This window comes from Talpa europaea, assembly GCF_964194135.1.
Source record: "Talpa europaea genome assembly, chromosome: 1".
Classification (NCBI taxonomy): domain Eukaryota; kingdom Metazoa; phylum Chordata; class Mammalia; order Eulipotyphla; family Talpidae; genus Talpa; species Talpa europaea.
Genome location: NC_140073.1, coordinates 33,562,460 through 33,584,084, shown reverse-complemented (window position 1 = coordinate 33,584,084; position 21,625 = coordinate 33,562,460). Strand labels below are relative to the sequence as shown.

The 21,625-nt window shown below is 40.0% G+C and overlaps 1 protein-coding gene across 4 annotated transcripts in view; it reads right to left on the bottom strand.

Moving 5' to 3' along the window:
* ZNF143 (zinc finger protein 143) overlaps window positions 1–21,625 on the bottom strand; it is a gene marked incomplete at both ends in the record, with an annotated part of 54,547 nt that overhangs the window by 2,649 nt on the left and 30,273 nt on the right. For all 4 annotated transcript variants that reach the window (XM_084235630.1, XM_084235631.1, XM_084235632.1 and 1 more), the window contains 7 exons: window positions 3,492–3,653; window positions 6,851–6,999; window positions 9,939–10,166; window positions 14,396–14,575; window positions 16,287–16,412; window positions 19,444–19,519; window positions 20,990–21,109. In XM_084235630.1, the coding sequence (XP_084091756.1) occupies window positions 3,492–3,653; window positions 6,851–6,999; window positions 9,939–10,166; window positions 14,396–14,575; window positions 16,287–16,412; window positions 19,444–19,519; window positions 20,990–21,109 (1,041 nt within the window). The remainder of the gene's footprint in view (window positions 1–3,491; window positions 3,654–6,850; window positions 7,000–9,938; window positions 10,167–14,395; window positions 14,576–16,286; window positions 16,413–19,443; window positions 19,520–20,989; window positions 21,110–21,625) is intronic.

Genomic DNA, 21,625 nt, shown 5'->3' with positions numbered 1-21,625 from the left:
TCTACAAACTTGTACTAGAATTTTTACTGCTACCTTATTCATAATAATCAAAAGCTAGAAACACCACAAATTCTCAACAAAGGGGTAAATGTTGAACAAATTTTGGTATATTTCTACAATAAAATACTACTCAGCAATTAAAGATTTATTTATTTATACAAGCACTGGGTATAGTCAGAAGCGCGGGAGGATAAGAGGATTCACCAGTTCGTTCCCTGGCTGCTCCCCAGCCACCGGAGGAGGGTCCCACATGGCGCGCAGACCTTTCCTGCCACCCGCTGCTCCCCTCAGCAGTGTACTTCGGTCCTTCTGCCTGCTCTGCTCCCCGCTCTGGCTCTGGTGAATTCTCTCACCCTCCCGTGCTTCTGACTGTACCCAGTGCTTGTATAAATCAATCAATCAATCAATCAATCTTAAAAAAAAAAAAAGAAGCTTAAAATAACTTATGCCATTAATTTAACAGTTCCATGACTAGAACATTTCTAGGAAGATAATCAGAGGCTTGTACAATGAATTATTTATGTAGAATAAATTAATAAATTATGATGTTCCCATTTGATAATTATTTTGTAAATATTAAAAATCCTTTAAAAGGGGGCCTCCCTGGTGGCACAGGAGTTAAGTCTCAGCACTATGAAGCCATCTGCAGCCACTGCAGCCTGAGTTAGATGCCGGCCAGGGAACTGACCCACATGGCACAGTAGACCTCTCCTGTCTTGCCCGCTGCTCCCCTCAGCTGTGTATTTCAGAAAATCTGCCTGTTCTGCTTCCCACTCTGTCTCTGGTGAATCTTCTCACCCGCCGCATGCCTCTGGCCTACACTACAGCTCGTGTATGCATAAATAAATACTTTTTTTTTTTTTACCTTTTATTTTATTTTATTTTATTATTGTTTTTTTAAAGATTTATTTATTTATTTATACAAACACTGGGTACAGTCAGAAGCACGGGAGGGTGAGAGGATTCACCAGAGCCAGAGCGGTGAGCAGAGCAGGCAGAAGGACCGAAGTAAACTGCTGAGGGGAGCAGCAGGCGGCAGGAGAGGTCTGCGCGCCATGTGGGACCCGCGCGCCATGTGGGACCCTCCTCCGGTGGCCGGGGAGCAGCCAGGGATTGAACTGGCGCTGCAGAGGCTGTGGGCAGCTTCGCAACCCAGCACTCAACCGCTGCGCCACCAGGGAGGCCCTAAATAAATCTTTTTAAAAAATCCTTTAAGAAACGTATAATTGGTATGAGAAAGTGTTCAGAATGTAGCGTTAGGTGTTTGACAAGTACAGAAAATTACATTATCATCCTAACTTTGTTTATACATGCACACACACAGAAAAAAGATTTATTAAAGACAGGTTTCCTCACTACCCAAAAAGTAGAATGTCTCTATTTAGTATGATTTAGTAGCTTATTTTGGGGGTCTGGAAATGCTTGAAAAAATTTCAGTATAAATTAATGGTAATAATGTTCCCAATACCAAAAATAACTTACCAAATTAGAACAAATAGAAGCATTCTACTTTTGAATAGCAGGGTAAACTTGTAGCCCTAAATATTCAGACTAGTTATTTTAACTAGCTTTAACAGCTTTTTAGAGAGTGTCTATTTTCAATTCTCCTGGCTATATACCTAATTATACCTTATCCCCCTACTCCCCTCAATAAAGCAACCCAAGCACTAGTTTTCAGTCTGTCTTATAGAATGGTCTCACCTAATCAGTTTTGCAGTTATTTTCATGACTCTAGGATTCCTGGATGGGTTTATAGCCCAGCTTGGATAAATATACCTTATACCAGTTATAGCTGCAGGTCTGGAATGATAGTTGCCTTAAAGCAAACATTCTTATGTAGCTTATCTATAACCTGTGGTGTAGGAAAATTCTCTGGAAAGGAGGCTTTTAGGGCTGGAATGAAGCCGGGCAACTTTCAGCAGCTAGGGACCTCACAACAGGGGTGGGGGTTTCACTTGAGAACTAGCCACACTGAATACGGTATGGTAGCTGCAGTGAAACTCAACACTGTTTTTAGCATAGTACTAGAACAGTTTTTGAATGTATTTAATGCAATTTATTTAAGAGAAATGAAAAATTAAGCTATAATGAGATACATCAGATTGGCAAAAATCAGAAAGTATGCTATCAATATATTGACTATGCTTGAAGGGGAAGAAGCACTGTCAATCCCAAAAGTGAGGTGTGGCCAACACTTAATACAGTTGTTTTTTTTAAGATTTATTTTTATTTATTTATGCACAGAAGAATTGGAATGTAGGCCAGAGGTGTGGGAGGTGAGAGGATTCACCAGAGACAGATGGAGAGCAAAACAGGTGGATCCACTGAAATATACTGTTAAAGGGAACAACAGGTGGGACAGGAGAGGTCTGCTGCGATATGTGGGTTAGCTCCCTGATAGCTTGCTAGTGCTAAGACTTTAACCCCTGTTCCACCAGGGAGGCCCCAATACTTACTACAGTTTTACAAACACATATATTTTTTCACCCAGAAATTGTACTCCAGGATTTATCTATCAGATAAACTCCCACACATGGTTATATACTGTTTGAAGCAGCAAAAGATTTTAAGGATATAACATGTCCATCAGTGGAATATGATACAGCTTTAAAAGAAAATGAGGATACTACATAATGCAAGGTTTTCTAGATGTACTATTAAATTCAAAAGAAAAAAAAAAGGACACAAAACAGTATAGTTTACTACCCTGAAAAAGGAGGGGAAGGGAGAGGACTATTTATTTGGATTCATTTGTATACGTTTAATGAATTCTTGGAAGAATACACAAGAAACTAATAATAGCGGATTCTATCTATAGGGGCTGAAACGGATGGAGGTGGGGTGGAAGAAGACTTTTCATTGCATACCTGTATATACTTTTTGACTTCTGAAGCATATGATTACAGATTCAAAAAATTATATAAATTTTGCAAATGTAATTTTCCTAAGTATCTGATGATGATGATTGGAAGAGTTACCATTAATGAACACTAAATACATACTTGTGCATTATCTTATTCAATACTTAGTCTTTTTTTAAAAAAGATTTATTTATTTATGCACACAAGAGCTGAGGTGTAGGCCAGAGGTGTGGAGAGGTGAGAGGAGGAAGATCCACTGAAATAACACTGCTGAAGGAGCAGTGGGCGAGACAGGAGAGGTCTGCTGCGCCATGGATAGAATTGCTGGGGATAGAATTGCTTGCTGGGGATAGAATTGGTGCTGCAGTGGTTGCCATAGTGCTGAGACTTAATGCCTTGCGCCACAAAAGGGGGCCACCCAACTTTTGTCAGTCTTATCGGGTAGATGTAGCAACCACTCCTATTTTTACAGATGAGGAAAAACTGAGTATCAGATGGTTATATGACAAAGAAGCTGTAAATTGGGATTCAGTCCTAAATTTGTGTGTTTAACTGCCATATCACATGGTACATCTATGTAACACTTCTGATACTGATATATGTATTGATGTAAAAGAAAAAAGTAATTACCTGTTGCCCTTCTGTACCCTCAGCAGTAACCATAGCAACAGAGTGTGTTCCCGCTGAAGAGATAACTGCATCATGAGTAGGGACTGTGATGGGAGTGCCATCCTGCGTTACCATTGTGATCGTATTGCCAATGGCTTGCATATCAGCTTGAGATATGTTGACCTGCAATATAACGCATTTTCACAAGTCAGTCGATTTATCTTATTATACTTGGGAATCTTTATTCAGGACAAGGCCTAATTCTTGTGTAAATGTACTTTGTAGAAGCAAATAAGCATTTGATGATGAAATAAACTCAGGCAGAGGTCATCAGAATAACTAGTACTTTTTAAATGCCTTTCCTCCTCTCTATCTCTACAGCCAATTCAGACGCTTATTTTTTCTCTCACATCTGACTTTCCACAATACAACTTCTTTCCAGTTATCCAGTCTAATCCTTTTCTAATCATCTTTTTTTTTTTAAAGATTTATTTATTTATTGATTGATTGATTTATACATACAAGCACTGGGTACAGTCAGAAGCGTGGGAGGGTGAGAGAATTCACCAGAGCCAGAGCGGGGAGCAGAGCAGGCAGAAGGACCGAAGTACACTGCTGAGGGGAGCAGCGGGCGGCAGGAGAGGTCTGCGTGCCATGCGGGACCCTCCTCCGGTGGCCGGGGAACAGCTGGGGATCGAACCGGCACTATAGAGGCCACGGGCAGCCTCGCAACCCAGCGCTCAACCGCTGCGCCACTGGGGAGGCCCTCTAATCATCTTCTAGTGCAACACCTCCAAACAAGATAAACTGCCTTATATTCCATGCTTAAATTCTTAGTGACTCATTCCCCATCCCCACAGTTCAGACTTCTTACATAGCATTCATGACCTTTCATGATCTGGCCTTTAATAGTTTCTCTAGACTCATTTTCCACTATTTCCAACCAGTATCCAGGAACTCCAGCCACAACTAATCATTTGCAGTCCCACAGTGTCATATTCTGCTAATATCTTCATGACTTGGACCTTCCTGGCATATTCACATTTCTTCAGGATCCAAAGGAATGGCAATTCTCTGTAAGGGCATCCAAGATTCGTTTAGGGAGAATCTTGGAGAATTTACTCCTTTCTCCAGGCTGCCACAGCACATTACATATTCTTTTTTTTTTAAAAAAAGATTTATTTATTTATTTATACAAGCACTGGGTACAGTCAGAAGCACAGGAGGGTGAGAGAATTCACCAGAGCCAGAGCGGGGAGCAGAGCAGGCGGACTGACAAAGTACACTGCTGAGGGGAGCAGCGGGTGGCAGGAGAGGTCTGTGCGCCATGTGGGACCCTCCTCCGGTGGCCGGGGAGCAGCCGGGGATCAAACCGGCACTGCAGAGGCTGCAGGCAGCTTCGCAACCCAGCGCTCAACCACTGCGCCACCGGGGAGGCTCCACATTACATATTCTTATTGCATGCCCATCATTATGAGAAATAATTGTTTATTTTAGGAATGTCTTTCTCCTACTGGACTATAATACCATCCTTCCTGTACTCCCCATACAAAGTCTACCAAAATGTCTTGTGGTGGGAAGGTGCTCAATAAATGTTGGTTAGTTGACTAAAGGAATGGAAGAGAAATCTAATTCCTGAAAGAAATGGAATGGTTATGTCTAGAGAAAACATAACATTGGGAGGGGGGAAAATAGCTGTGTTAGAACGTGTAAAGAGGGGAGTACATTCAGTTCATATGGTCAGAGAGGAGTCATGAGCAGATGACATAGAAGTAGGTTCTAGTCTGATAAACACTAGAATTATCTAACAATGGAACAAGTTGCCTCTTTTTTTTTTTTTTTGAAATTTTGTTGATACTTGTCTTTTTTTTTTTTTCCCCCCCAGATTTATTTATTTATTTATACAAGCACTGGGTACAGTCAGAAGCGCGGGAGGGTGAGAGAATTCACCAGAGCCAGAGCGGGGAGCAGAGCAGGCAGAAGGACCAAAGTACACTGCTGAGGGGAGTAGCGGGCAGCAGGAGAGGTCTGCGCGCCATGTGAGACCTTCCTCTGGTGGCCAGGAAGCAGCCAGGGATCGAACTGGCGCTGCAGAAGCTGCGGGCAACTTCGCAACCCAGCGCTCAACTGCTGCGCCACCGGGGAGGCCCACCTCTTTTTTTTTTTTAAAGATTTATTTATTTATGCATACAACAACTGGGGTACAGGCCAGAGGTACAGGATGTGTATGTGTATGTGAAGATTCACTAGAGACAGACAAAATGGGGAACAGAACAGGCAGATTGACTGAAATATACTGCTGAAGGGAGCAGTCAGTGGGTGAGATGGGAGAGGTCTGCTGAGCCATGTGGGTCAGCTCCCTGGCTGGGGATTGAACTCATGCTGTGGTGGCTGCCTATGGCTTCATAGTGCTGCATTTAACCCCTTGCGCCATGAGGGAGGTCCCCAGTAAATATGTTTAATATTTCATCTTGATTGCCAATCAGTAGACAGAGTACTGTGTGGAACTAGTAATGTCAAATGTGAAAGGGAGGGGATGAACAGGATGGTACAAGTGCTTTGTATTTTCCAATCCTGAATATGTTCTGCCTCTTAATTACTAATATCAGCATGTCAATAAGAAAAAGGATTAATTCATGGAAGATTAATCATGGAAGGTAAAGCTCTGAGAAATGGGTAAGGAGGGGGTTCTCTGTGGAAAAGGTAGATAAAAGAGGATAAAGAATCCCATATGCCTATTTCTACCAGGTACTAAGTTAGAACTTAAAAATTAAGTCAAATCTGAACTATTTTAGGATAGTGGCATCTAGAAAACCATGAAAACTTTGACTGTCAGAGAACTACCATTACTCCTCCTGGGGAAATCAAGATAACTGTTCTACTAACTCTGTGAAATTCTAGTTGAGTGGAACCCCCATGGTTCCACCTAAGGAGAAAGCACCCTTTGGAGATTTTACAGGTTTCCCCATAAGTGATTTCCTAGGATCTTTTAATCATCACCTCAATCAAGCTTCTGCTGATTTCTCAATCTCACCTCCTAGCTCTAATGCCATCCCTTCTTTGAGAAGTATTTCACATAGATGATTACTTTTCAAACTCTCAGTTTCACCGTGATTCTGACATTCACCAACTCAGCTTTGAATTATACCAAAATCTGAATTCTATACTCTCAAACTTTCTCTACTAATCTGTTTGCATGTCATCCCTTTCAGCAAACTATTGAAAAAAACTTCAGGAGATCTAGCACTGCCTACAAGCTCAAATTCAAACTTTGAGCCCTGATAGTCAAAGCTTCCCTCCATTGGGACCCAACTTGCCTTTCAAGTCAAGTTTCAAAAAAAAAAAATGATTTAACTCTTTGGCTTTTAGTAAATACTTACATGCTGAGTCCCATCCTGGGATATGAGTGTAACTTGCTGACTCAAACCAGACTGGGTTACTGTGGCTACTTGTGTAGATACAACATCATCCCCTTCCACACCTGTAACATACGTGATCTGGGACCCTTTAAGAACATCTTCACCTTGACCTGTTTAAAAAAAATGAATCATTTACTTGCCAACCCAGCAAGCTGCTTAGAAAAGAGTTTAAAATTACAGAGAAATTTACACAAATGAAAATGGTTTCAAGCACCTTCTTCTGATTCCCCTAACTCCACTTTTTAAAAATCATTTATTTATTTTTAAAAGGATTTATTTAGTTATGCATACAAGAACTGGGGTACAGGCCAGAGGTGTGGGGGGTGACAGAATTCACCAGAGACAGAGTGGGGAACAGAACAGGCAGATCGACTGAAATGCACTATTGAGGGGAGCAGCGGGCGAGTCAGTAAAGGTCTCCTGCACCATATGGGTTGCTCCCTGGCCGAGGTTGCTCCCAGTGCCTGCAGCAAGCTTCATAGGTTGCGTCTTTTTTTTTTTTTTTCCCCCACCATCATTCCTTACATACTCTTTGACTCTTAATCCCTTCCCCTCCTAGTCTCAGAAACCTTATCTATTTATATCCACTAATTTTTAAAAGGATTTTACTTTGTTAAACCATTCACTATATAAATTTGCAGTATTTGTCTTTTTCATTCTGACTTGCTTTACGTCTTAACCCCTTAACCCCTTCCTGTGCCACCAGGAAGGCCCTCCCTTACCTCCACTTTTGCAGAGCTAAAATAAATCAAAAAAGAACAAACCAAATCTTTCCATATGAAATTTAAGTGTTCTAATTTTGGAAGGCCTCTTTTATTCTTGGAGTAATTATGTGATACTGTGCATGTTGGGGCAGGAGATGGGGGGAATATACAGGAAGACTGAGGGGCAAATACCTTTCAATATGGCCAGTAAGCACTACATCTTTGTAGTCACTTAAGAAGCTGTTAAAAATGATTTTAAAAAAATGATAAGACAATCCTCATAAACATTAACCTCACAAACTGGAATGGTGTGTCAACATAACCTACTAAGTTACTTACTCTTTAACACAAGTGACTGATTGCAAGACATTAGCACACAATGACATCATTGTGTAAAGACAATAAATAGCAATTATCTGGGGGTAAGGTTAATAATTTAATAAGTGACAAAACAAGAACCCCTATCTCCTTCTTTATTTCATAAAGAACCAGTAAGTAAACAGCAGTTTCAACAAGTCCATCACTTGGCAACCAGGAAGAGCATTGATCCTTTTCTTCTATGACTTTCCATCTCCCACAAAACCAGAGAGAGGGTAAATACGGTTTTATTTTTCAAAGAAGGACTTAATTTGCGAGTTTAAAGTACTTTTCAAAGTTAGTGGTTGGTGCATGCACTCGGAAGGGATGGTCTTGAGGGTGTAGTCCCTACGGCAGGCATTATTTCATTTCTTTTTTTTTTTGTCTCATAGCTATTTACATAGTATTATTTCAATGGCGATCAGATGAGGAAAAAGGTACAAATCCCCATGCTCGTAAAAACAATCTTCTTTTTTTTTCAGCAAAATGATATATGAGAGACTATTTTCTAAAATACAAGAAATTCTGACAATCTGAAATATCACCTTTTCCTTTTTTTAATATTTGAAAGGGCAGGTTGATTAGAAAAGGGACAGAAGCGTAAAGGACACTTGCATAGACACAAGCAGGCAGAAAGAGCTGTGCTGAAAGGAACAGGCTTGCTGAGAGGCGCCTGCATGACTGCAGGCAGGTGGCCTTGAGGAGAGCTGCCTCCACTGAGGGAGGTCAGTGAAGAGAAGCCCCGGCATGGGTCATGGGCAGGCAGGAAGGTTGCTGCCCTGAGGAGGGAGAGAGTGGGTGAAAGGAAGCACCTGCATAGTCACAGGTGGGCAGAAAGACTGCTGTCCTATTGTGAGGGCAGCATTAGGTTTTATCCTGAAATATCAACATTTGAGGAAGAGTCTGGGGAAGCTTAAAAAGGGAAGGCCTTAAAACCTCAGTTTGACATCATCGATGCCTGCTTTCTAACTGCAAGGATTTAGACTGTAATATCTAACCATGCACATGTACAGAACTTTGACTAGAAAATAACATAGCATTTAACATTGAAAGAACTGTTATGTTCTTATTATTACATAGCCAATACTCTGAAAAGACAAATTAGAAGCAATCAGTGGAGTTGGTAGTGAGAGGTCTGTCTTTGCCTTAGTCTCCAACTTTGTCCACCTACATGTTTTCAATGATTATCAGTTGTTTAGAAAGGGAAAAGATGTTTTTTTAATTCTCAGATGCACTTCATTTAGGAGATGCTCACTGACACAGTAAAAGAAACTAAACTTTGTTTAGATTTTTGTTTTAGAAAAATCTGCTTCATTGGTAAATCCCTATTTACCAATGGGAAATTATTTAAATGAAATCACATAATGTAATTCTCTAAAATACCTTTTTCAAGAGTTTATTCTTACTGAAATGAATGCTTTTATCACCCACAACACTACCTTCTAGCACATGACTCAGCTAAGAGTTACTCACGAGTGCTTCACCATGTTTATGGGTCAACATCAACATCCTTAAAGTACCAAACAGTTGGCTGCCCCTGTCTGGCTCTTCAGCCTCACGTCCTGTACCCTCATGGGCCGAAGGGCCATACTCACCAGACTTCTTTCAGTCTCTCCACAGTTTACATACTTTCTTCAACTTCAGGTCTTTTTGCATGGGCTGTTTCTTCCATTTGGATATTCTCTTGCCTTTGTTGCCTATTTCCACCTTTCCACCAAATTTCTGCCTCTTTACCTACTTAACTCCAATTCATCCTCTATAACACCCCAAAATTCACTTTCTCAGGGGAGCCTTTTCTGACCTCCCAGACTAGATTTAAGTTCCGCCTTCTACATCCCAGAGCACCCAGCAGCTTTTTTTGACAGCACTTACCACAGTTGTAAATTAAATGTTTGTGTGATTATGTGAATGAAACTATGATCTGAGAAGATGCTATGAATCACAAATCATGTCCCAAACAGAGAGCTCGACATTGGCAAAACCCTCACCTGGGGGAGGTTCAAAGAAGGCTTCCTGCTCCTCCTCGATGGGCTCCGTGTCGTTGTGTGCTGTCCTTTTGTGCATGGCCAGCGTGGAGATCTGCTTGTATGTCTTGCCACAGTGGTTGCAATTGTATGGTTTGGAGTGCGTATGAACAACATGATGTTTATACAAACTGGAATATTCTGTAAATCTTTTGTCACACCCAGGGACTGTGCAAACATATGGCTTTTCCCCTATGAACACCACCGAGCGAGAGAGAGAGAGAGAGAGAAAAAACTTTACACATGAAGGGATGATCATTAATTACATAGGTCCCTAATGGGAAAATAACCAAGTCCCCAGTGGTGAAAATAACCAGTTGTCAAATCCCTTTCTAGCCTGCCACAGGGCAGGACACAAGAAATGACTTATGGTTTTGAGCTGGCTCATGAGGTTTGCATCTGGGTGTTATTCTTTGCCTGAATGTCACCACTTCTCCCTAATTTCAAGGGATGAGAGAAATAAGGATGGAGCTGTTGCCCAGTTTAATGCTAAGTATTAATGAAAATGTCATTTATTGGTAACTATAACTAGATAATCAAGGTATCATTATAATACTATATTAGTAATAAAAATAAATGAAACTTGCCTTAAGGGTTTTATAAAGATAATAGAAAAGAATTTTCTAAAAAATCTGCTGGATAGAGTTTGGATATGTCAGTAAATCTAAAGAGACATACAAATTTTATATTAACTTTAGCTGACTTCTTGAATCCAATTAAAAACTACTGAATATTCATTAAAAACAACTAGGTAATACATCGCTTCTCGGCCTTTTGGCTAAGATCAAGTGTAAAAACAACTAGGTAATACAAAGGGTAGTTTGTATTTCTTTTCCATGAAACAACTAGCCAACAATATATTTTTTTTAAGATTTATTTATTTATGTATACAAGAGCTGGGGTACAGGCCAGAGATGTGGGGGGTGAGAGGATCCACCAGAGACAGAGTGGGGAGCAGAACAGGCAAACTGACTGAAATACACTGCTGAGGAGAGCAGCGGGTAAGACAGGAGAGGTCTGCCTCGCCATGTGGGTTTCTCCCTGGCTGGCCTGTGATGCAGAGGCTGTGGATTGCTTCATAGGGTGGTGCTTAACCCCTTGTGCCACCAGGGAGGCCCTTGCCAACAATATAGACAGTACATACATTTTTGAAATTCTATTTTTTTAAAGATTTATTTATTTATGCATACAAGACCTGGGGAGCAGAACAGGTGGACTGACTGAAATACACTGCTGAGGGGAGCAGTGGGAGAGACAGGAGAGAGGTCTGCTGAGCCATGTGGGTTAGCTCCCTGGCTCCTCATGCTGCGGTGGCTGCGGATTGCTTCATAATCCCATGCGCCCCCAGGAGGCCTCCAGAACTCTTTATTACATAAAATTTCAAACATTCTCAAAAGTATAGGATTAGCATGTAATAAGCCCCAATCAGGCAGCTTCAACTACCAACTCATAGCCAATACTGTTTCATTTATTCACTACACATTTCCTCCTTCCTTCTATGCTGGAGTATTTTGAAACAGCTCCAGATATAAATAAATAATTTAGATTATAGATGGATAACCTGATGGATCCTTTTCTTAAGAAAATCAACATTAACCATTATTTTAATATCATAAAATATCTAGACAGTGTTAGCATGTGGTGGTAGGATTTAAAATTGAAAGCAAATTGGAACAAATTAACCCAATTGTGGTTTAAATGAATACTTTAAACCATACTGAATGGGGAAGGAGGGAAGAGAAAGAATAAACTAAAGTAATATGTATATACAACATATTTAATAACCTCAGTCTTGAACTAGGTTGGGGGTGGGGAAAAACTCTGAACAAATCTTTAGTAGGCTTTGATGCTGTGGTAGTAAATGGCAAAGCTTTCTGAAACTTTTTTAAATCTAATAAAAGATTGAGCAAGTGAATAAACGTGTCAATGCTGTGAGAAACCAGAGCTCTTGCTGTGGAAGGAGGGATATACCAATATGGACTGGCGAAAGGAAATAAAGAGCTCTGTGGGATCAACTGGACTTGGATATACTGGTATGAATTCAGATTACTTCTAAAATGTGCATATAAATGTGTGTATACAAATGCATTTCAAACTTTATTTTCATTTTACACCTTCCTTAGGTAACTGCATCTTTCCCTGTGGTTTTAAACACAGTAAAACTATCCATAGATAGTAAAATCGCACAAACTAATCTGTAAGTCTTTGACATAAAGTACTTTGAGATTACTTTCTATCTTTTGTCCAGTCCCCATTCTCAAAAACAGAGCAAGTTATAGGCCTCCCTAGTAGCCTAGGGGTTAAGTCTCAGTGCTATCACCACTGTGGCCTGAGTTCAATCCCCAGTCAGAGAGCTAACCCACATATGGTGCAGCAGATCTCTCCAGTCTCACTCGCTGCTCCACTTAGCAGAGTATTTCAGTAAAATCCACCTGTTCTGCTCCCAACTCTGTCAGTGGTGAATCCCTCACCCCTTGCACCTCTGGTCTACACCCAGTTCATTTACTAAATAAAACAAACAAACAAACAAAAAAAAAAAAACCCAAAACAGAGCAGGCTACAGTTCTTCTCTTGGTGGATGATGGCTGTGGGGGATGTGGTCAAGCAGGGAAATGGCTAGCAATTCCAACCCAGAAAACTGGCCCTACTGATATTTAGGTTGAGCAAAAACTGCCACTAGGTGGCATCAGATCATAATTATGATCATCAGATCAGAATTATACTTTTGATATCCTTACTGCACAACTGGGTCATCTGACCAACCTTGCAAATGGACTGCTTTTACGTGGTTGACTCTTTATACTTCACTTACAGCATAATGTGGGCATTTGTTGTATCATACACTTGATGATCATTAGCCAAAGTTTCACGAGGTAAAATGTCTTTTAATTTTTTTTAAAAAAGATTTATTTTTAGTTATTTATGCATACAAGAACTGGGGTATTGGCCAGAGGCACAGGGCAGTGAGAGGATTCACCAGAGACAGAGTGGGGAGCAGAATAGGCAGATCCACTGTAGTACCCTGCTGAGGGGAGCACAGGAGAGGTTTGCTGCACCATGTGGGTCAGCTCCCTGGCTGAGGATCAAATTCGTATTGCAGTGGCTGGTTCTATCTTGGTAATGCTGAGACTCAACCCCTTGTGCCACCAGGGAGGCCTGTCTTTTAACTTTGAATTATCATAAGATTACTCAATATCAGTAATAAAAATATTTGTATGGTAAAACAAATGCACATTCTGCCTGATTTGCCATTTCATCCCCACACGTCATTCATCCACAAAGAGGAGCATCAAATTTGAAAACTTTTGTGTTGCAAATGCACCATCAAGAAAGTTAAAAGATAACCCACAGAATGGGAAAATATATCTCTAAGTCATATATCTGATAAGGGACTTATCTAGAATATGATAAAGAATTTCTATAACTTTGAGATAAAAAGAAAAACCAACTAAAAAAGTGGACAAGGGATCTGAAATGACATTTCTCCAAGGAAAATAAACAAATGGCCAATAAGCTCATAGAAAGATGCTCAACATTATTAGCAATCAGGAAATGCAAATCAAGAACACAATGATATTGATACCACTTCATACATACTAAGGGGTTATTGTTAAAATGACAGATAATGTTAGCTAGATAGCTAGGATCTGCAAAAAAAAAAAAGGAACCTCTACATATTGTTGGTGAGATTATAAAATGGTGCAGCCACTTTTGAAAAAAGTTCCTTAAAATGTTAAGCCAAGGGCCTCCCCGGTGGCGCAGTGGTTGAGCGCTGGGTTGCGAAGCTGCCCGCGGCCTCTGCGGCACTGGTTCGATCCCGGCTGCTCCCCGGCCACTGGAGAAGGGCCCCACATGGCGCGCAGACCTCTCCTGCCGCCCGCTGCTCCCCTCAGCAGTGTACTTCAGTCCTTCTGTCTACTCTGCTCCCTGCTCTGGCTCTGGTGAATTCTCTCACCCTCCCGCGCTTCTGACTGTACCCAGTGCATGTATAAACAAAACAAACAAACAAACAAATAAATAAAACATGCCTCTATAAAAAAAAAAATTAAAAAAAAAATGTTAAGCCAAGGGCATCCCTGCTGACACAAGGGGTTAAGTCTCAGCACTATGACATTATAAGCAGCCACTGCAGCACAAATTTGATCCTCAGCCAGGGAGCTAACCCACATGGCACAGCAGTGTATTTCAGTGGATCTGCCTGTTCTGCTCCACATAGCACAGCAGACCTGCCTTGCCTGCTGCTCCTCTCAACAGTGTACTTCAGTACATCTGCCTATTCTGCTCCCCACTCTGTCTCTGGTAAATCCTCTAACACCCCACACCTCTGACCTGCACCCCAGTTCTTGCATGCATAAATAAATAAATCTTTAAAAAACAACTGAATCTTAAAAAAGATAGCAGACCAAGAATCAGAGACTTACCTGTATGTATCCTCACGTGGTTTTTATAATTGGTTGCACTGGCAAATGCCCTCCCACATCCAGGTTCTGTGCAGTAATAAGGTCTTTCTCCTGTATGTGTCCTTATATGTACTTTTCTGATATTTGATGTTGTAAAAGACCGACCGCAGCCTTCGAAGGGACATTTAAAGGGCCTTTCTCCTGAAAACACAGAAGCAAGTAAATGAAATGGTAGGAAAATGTACAGAAAATTGAAATGCCTCATCTTTCAATTCTGCCTAGGATCATGCTCAAGATGCTTCTTGTACTGAGAATTCCTTTCAGGTATTTCTTTTTTCCTATAAATAGCATCTTCTATCCCAAATTTAAATCTACATAGGAAAACCTGAAGGGCATTCAAAACTCAACCCTGATATAATCCAGATGGGTATATGAGCTAAAAAGAGGTAGGGAAATAAATGTCAGGAAGAAATGTAAATAAAATATTGTTTTTTTGTTTCTTTTTGGTCAAATGAAATTATGTTTTACATGTTGGTAGAAACCAATTTCTGCCCTTAAGTATGAAATCATTTTAAAAGGAGCAGAAATGTTTGATTTCTTCATTAGTGAGTGTTTCACTGAATATGTTAACTTAAAGAGAACAGAGTTTATCTTGGCAAGTCCCTTCTCCTTTCTGGGCCTAGATGATCCTTAAAGTTTTCACAATTCCGACATGCTATGACAAGGAGCCAAATATTCCAACAATTTCCATAGAACAATAACTAATATTCTGACTTTGTAGCATCTTGCTTTGTTTTTGCTCTGAAGTCAGCTGTGTTTGTAATAAAAGTCCATGAAGCTCTTTACTCAACTCCATTTACACCTATAAAAATACTCATGATTTAAAAACTGGTGTATGAATATGTAGCCTGCAGAATAAGCACATGAAAAGCATCATAATTATGACATTTCTGATCAAATATTAATGGAACTACATTATGGTTTTATGTAACAAGTTGGTTTTACATAGTGAATCCAAACAGAATTTGCAGAAACTTGAAGACATCTACTTCTGAAACAGTGGATAAAAATAAGTGCAGGGATGAATTAGAAGCAGAGACCTACAGCTCTGGCTTCTGAGCATTGTAAAGTCAGTTTGAGATCATAGTCGAACTACAAGTTAAACTTTGATAACTGGAAGAATCTTTAATAGAAATTTACTAAAATATTTCAGAATACTAAGAAATATTTAGGGGCAAAATTATTACATTATGTTTAAAATATCTGTACTAAAACCTCAAACTAAACTATCTTACATTAGTCAAGAGCTTATAATAGCTCTTTCAGAAATTCTTCTAGCTCTGATCCAAAGCAAATAATTACCTTTATAATATCAATCCCATAAGTTATCAAATACAAGGAAGGGAAGTGAGAGAAGAAGTGATAGTATGAAGTACCATTTAGGAAATGAGTGCAGTACATTTGAAAAGGAAGAGAGGTGATTATAAAGAAGTAACAAGTTTTTCTTCCTGTGGGTCTGTTAAAGATTTTGGACACTTTTCAGCAGCAGCTTAATGCATGGGAAGTCATACCAAATCCAGAAGGAATTGGTGCCTTAGGTTCTGGTCAGGTGGGCTACTGAATAGATGTGCAATCCTAGGTAAATAAGAGTGTTGCTCAAATAATTCCTGAAAATGGAGAGAGCTGGTAGTCCAGAGCCACTGTTAATCTTTTTTGGGACATGGACCTCTTTAAGAGTCTAGCAAAGTTGTGGGCAATCACCCTGGAAAGCATACATGTACAAATGGAAAATTACATGGAATTCCAGGAGTTTAAGAGAGCCTCTGACACTCTTTCAGAGACTCCTTCATCAAGTCTGCTCTTTGGACTAAGTATTCCTGTCATAGACATGATACTCTGCTCACACCAGTACCTGTATGAGTTCTGATATGTTTCTGTAGATCTCCTGAAGTTTTGAAAGATTTAGTACAGTTATCTTCTGAACACCGGTATGGCTTTTCTCCTGTATGAGTTCTGACATGACTTTTTAATCCATAACCTTTAGGAAAAATTGGAAAGAATTTAATTACACAAAATCCCTCTAAATGCACATGGGCCTCTCTGGTGGTACAGGGGTTAAAGTCTCAGTGCTATCAAGCTATTCCAACCCACTGTGACATGAGTTTGATCCCCCCAGCAAAGGAACTAACCCACATGGGAGCAGACATCTCCTGTCTCGCCTACTGCTCCCCTCAGCAGTGTATTTCAGTAGATCCACCTGTTCTGCTCCCCACTCTGTCTCTGGTGAATCCTCTCACCCCCGACCTCTGGCCTACACCCCAGTTCTTATATGTATAAATCAATAAAAATAAATCTTTTAAAAAAATAAAATGTACATGATGATTACACTACTGAAAAATACAGTAAACACCAAATATATGAGAACAATTATTTAAAATGTGTAAGAGTTTGGGCCTCCCCAGTGGCACAGCAGGTTGAGCGCTGTGCTGTGAAGCTGTCTGCAGCCTCTGCAGTGCCGGTTCAATTCCCCACCAGCCAGGGAGATATCCACATGGCGTGGCAGACCTCTAGTGCCTTGCTCGCTGCTCCCCTCAGCAGTGTCTTCAGTCCATCTGCCTGTTCTGCTCCCTGCTCTCTCTCTGGTGAATCTTTTCACCCTCCTGTGCTTCTGCCCTGTACCCCAGTTCTTGCATAAATAAATAAAAACATCTTAAAAAAAAATAAAATGTACAAGAGTCTGAGTAGTTCAGGACTGTCAGGTTGAAAATTCAATAGTTTCATCTCTGTCTAGAAGAGCTTGCATGTGTTCTTTTCTCAAAGTGCTCAAATCTTACTAAATGTTCAAACTCATGCCCTAAAAGCTGGAAGTAGAGTCAAGATATGGGATGAGGAATAGGTTGCAAGTTAGAAGGCCTGGGACCAATCCTGGCTCTGCTAGATGCATCTATGGAAAGACCCCATCTTATTGTTATGACGCAGTTCCCTACGGTTCTCTAAGATCTGTCCTAATGTTAAATTCTGTGTCAGCTTTCAAGATCCAATTTATGTTTTTCCTGCTAAAGAAAGCAAAAGCAAAGTAACCAGTCCAATTCTGCCAGTCTACTTTGTCACTGACTCATCTTTTATTATTAGTGGGCAGGGCCTCCCTGGTGGCGCAAGGGGTTAAGCACCGCACTGTGAAGCAATCCACAGCCTCTGTAGCACAAGTTTGAGCCCCAGTTGGCCAGAGAGAAACCCACATGATGAAGCACACCTCTCCTGTCTCGCCTGCTGCTCCCCTCAGCAGTGTATTTCAGTCAGTCTGTCTGTTCTGCTCCCCACGCTGTCTCTGGTGGATCCTCTTACCCCTGCATCTCTGCCTAGACCCCAGCTCTTGTATGCATAAATAAATAAATCTTTAAAAAAAAATTAGTGGGCAGATAGAAAACATTTGCAGAAAGACTAAGAATGAAAACGCTAATTCCCAAGGCAACAGGTAATTCAAGGAACAGAAATGAACTTAAAAATCTAAAAATCCTCAAATATTGTAGAAGTCCTTTTACCCATTAAATAAAAAACAGCACAAACATTAGGAAATGACTATGGGGGTAATGGATGCCCTGAAGAAAATAAAAGGGAAAGGTTACTAACAACTTAGGAAAGATGAGCTGTACAAGAATGGTCCAAAATGAACATGAATCTTCCAAATTAGAGTAAGAAATGAAGAAACTTCCAACTGAATAGAAGGATTCCAAACACCAGATAAACTCAGAAACTAGAGGAAATTAATTACATGACCTGGAAGGCATACATTTTTTCATTCCCAAAGAGAAAATCATGATAAACAGAAACTACTGGGAAAAGCAAACAGTTTCAAGTCATACAAGGGAAGCGTGCTTCAAATATGAAGCCACCTTAGACATGGCCTGGTTTTGAACAGTTGCCAAGAAAGGGAATCTGCATGAACACTGGCAGGTGGATCAGGACTTGGGAGTCACAGACAAGTAAATCCAATCACAGCATTCAACTCTGCTTTTCAGTGAACAGGATTAAATAGTGATGACAGATGAAAATGTTATGGCTTTTCATTTTTAGAGTCACTATCTAGGCAAACGAGAGAAGATTTCATTGTGGCAGGAATGCTACCCACTTCACAGGGTGCAAGTACAGTCAACAAGCCAGCAGGTGAAGCAGAGGGCTCGGAGTAGTGGTGTTATTCTTATACAGTAGGAAGTCCACATATGGTCTCTAGTTAAAAGACTAGGACAGGTTTAGGGGTTATATTATTAAAATGAACATGGTAGCCAGCAGAAGAGTTAAAACTGCTGATACAACCTTGTGAGGGGAAGGGGGAAAAACAGGAAAGCAGCAGAAAATACCTTATGTCATCAAGTGAAGAAATGGTAATAAGAGCACATTATTAAGAAAAATGGAGGTAAGCGCGACACAGACAAGTGTCAAAGTTTTTGCCTCTGGGTTGAGGAACTGAGAGTTGAAAAGGATGGGGAGGGGTTTACTACTATATAAAATATACTCTTTTGTACTATTTGATTTTTTAAAAAAACCATATATGCATGTATTACTTTGATGAAAAATTAAGACTTACTAAATGAACGAACCAAACCAAACTCAGATACAGAGAACAGACTGGTGGTTACCAGAGTGGCTTGGGAATGGGCAAAATGGGTGAAGCGGGTTTACTGTATGGTGATGGACAGAAACAAGAGGTGTGGTGAGAGCATGCTGCAGTGTAATCAGATGTCAAATTGTAATGCTGTACACCTGAAACTTAGGCTATAAACCAATATTAACTAAATAAAAATTCTTTCACTTTAAAATAAATGAAATAATACAAAGCATACTGCGTAGTGAAATCTCTGAACACTGTAGGCAGATGCAGCTCTTAGCAAAAAATGAGAACAGAAAGAGAGAACAAGGCAAGCAGGATAAGCAGCAGTTAAGAAAAACTGAAAAAAATGATCATGTGTGTCTGCTAATTCAGGTAAAGGCAAGGAGTCGGCTCCTGCCTCTGGTCTCTCTCTGCTTTGCCTATAGTAAAACCAAGAAATAAAGGAAATGCATGTATTTACCTGTTGCAAATGCTTTCCCACAGCCTGGATGCTCACACTGATAAGGCCGGTCTCCTGTGTGTGACCTCTCATGGACCTGCCATTGAAGCACACATACGATCCCATTGCCTTTTGGCATTCCTTAGGAACATGTATTCAACACAGGCCTTTTTCCTTTTTTCATTGTTGAATTATTTTGTTGTTTGTATGTTATTTTTGAAAAACAGAAGATAATTTCTTTTTTCAAAGGCTGTACTCTAGTATTTCTGAATATAGACTTAAATCTTGTATGTCAAGAAGTATTCATTTCAAGTAAGGAACAGGGATATCGGAGGTTTGAGGTTTGCTAGAGTGTTAAAAGGTATGTATGTATATGGGGCCTCCCTGGTGGCACAGGGGTTAATGCCTCAGAGCTGTCAAATTATCGCCAGCACAGTGGCTTGAGTTCAATACCTGGCCAGGGAGCTAACCCACATATGACACAGCAGACTTCTGTCTCATCTGCTGCTCCTCTCAGCAGTGTATTTCAGTAGCTTCATCTGTTCTGCTCCCCATTCTATCTCTGGTGAATCCTCTTACCCCCACTCCTCACCTCTGGCCTACACCCTAGTTCTTGTATGCATAAATAAAAACAAATCTTGAAAAAAAGGACTCTCAGACATAATGAAACTTAAAAAAAAAAAAGGTGTTTGTATGGAATACACCCTGGAGAGCTAGGAGTAGAGTAGGGAGGAGATATACACTGTGAGGTTAAGAGCATGGGAGCTGGCGCTAAAGGGGACTGGATCTGAAGCAAGGTTTCATGACTCTTGATTGGTAGGGCCTAGCACTTGCCTTCTTGAAGTGTTGAAATCCTGTCTGTAAAGTGGGGACATAATAGTACCTACCACAGATGATTACTGTGATAAGTGAATAGTCATGACAAAGGCCATTATCTACTGAACCTTTGCTATTCTTTTCAGCATTTTACATGTAGTGTTTTACTGGTTTAATTCTCACAACTTTTATTGTCCAATTTTATAGATAAGGAAAATGAAGCACTAAGAGATCAGCAACATGTTAATGTTTAACATAGATAAGGGCTCCAGGGCTGCTATTACAAATATACTAAATGCATACTTCCTGACACCTTGCAAATTATTCAGTAAATATTAGCTATTACTATTATTATGAGTCATGGTGTGTTATATTTACCTGCAATCAAAATACTTGGCCTAAATATTTAAAACAGGACAAATTAACATCAACTTTTGCTAGATTCCAGCAAATTATTATTCATAGTGATGACATAAACTCTCTCATACAATTTTATAAATTTCATATTTGACAAAAATGTATTCAAATATATAAAGTACCTACCATGTACTAGTTATTATGCTAGACATCAGGGAGACAGACATGGAGAAAACATTGTCCAGACTCTCAAAGAATTGACAGTTTCCTAAATCTATAAATTTTTTGTGTCTAAGTGGCGGAAAACAGTGGTATTTGGAATGCTACAAGTATTTCAGATTCATTAATGTCCTAAGTATTCCCATACCTTGATACATCATTTTTTTACGTATACCTTAAGGTGATGAGCTGTTGTATATAATTTTCCACATCCATCATATTCACATCGAAATGCCTTCTCTCCACTCTGTTGAGATTTAGCAGTTACTCTTGTTGCATGGCCTTGTAAGACAATCTAAATGAAACCAGAAGTATGATTTAAATTATTTATATAGAATATAAATTGTTTTTATAGAATATATATTTATATAGGATATATATAGAATATATATGGTGCAGCCACTGCAACATGAGTTCAATCCTTGGCCAAGGAGATAACCCACATGGTAGCCAAGGAGCTAACCCATATGGCACAGCACACCTCTCCTGTCTCACCTATTGTTCCCCTCAGCAGTGTATTTCAGCAGATCCACCTGTTCTGCTCCCCTCTCTGTGGTGAATCCTCTCACCCACCCCGCACCTTCACCCCAGTTCTTGCAAACATAAATAAAAATAAATCTTAAAAAAAAAAAAAAGATGACCACATATTTTAGAAATGAAGAATGACTTTTGGCTTTGTGGGCCATGTGGTGACACTGTTAAGACATCCTATCTGTGCAGATTGTCACAACAGCTCAAAAAGAAGACTGCCTAAAGCTTTTTTAATATTGATAAATTTCAAAACAACAGAGAAAAGATCATCATGATGAAT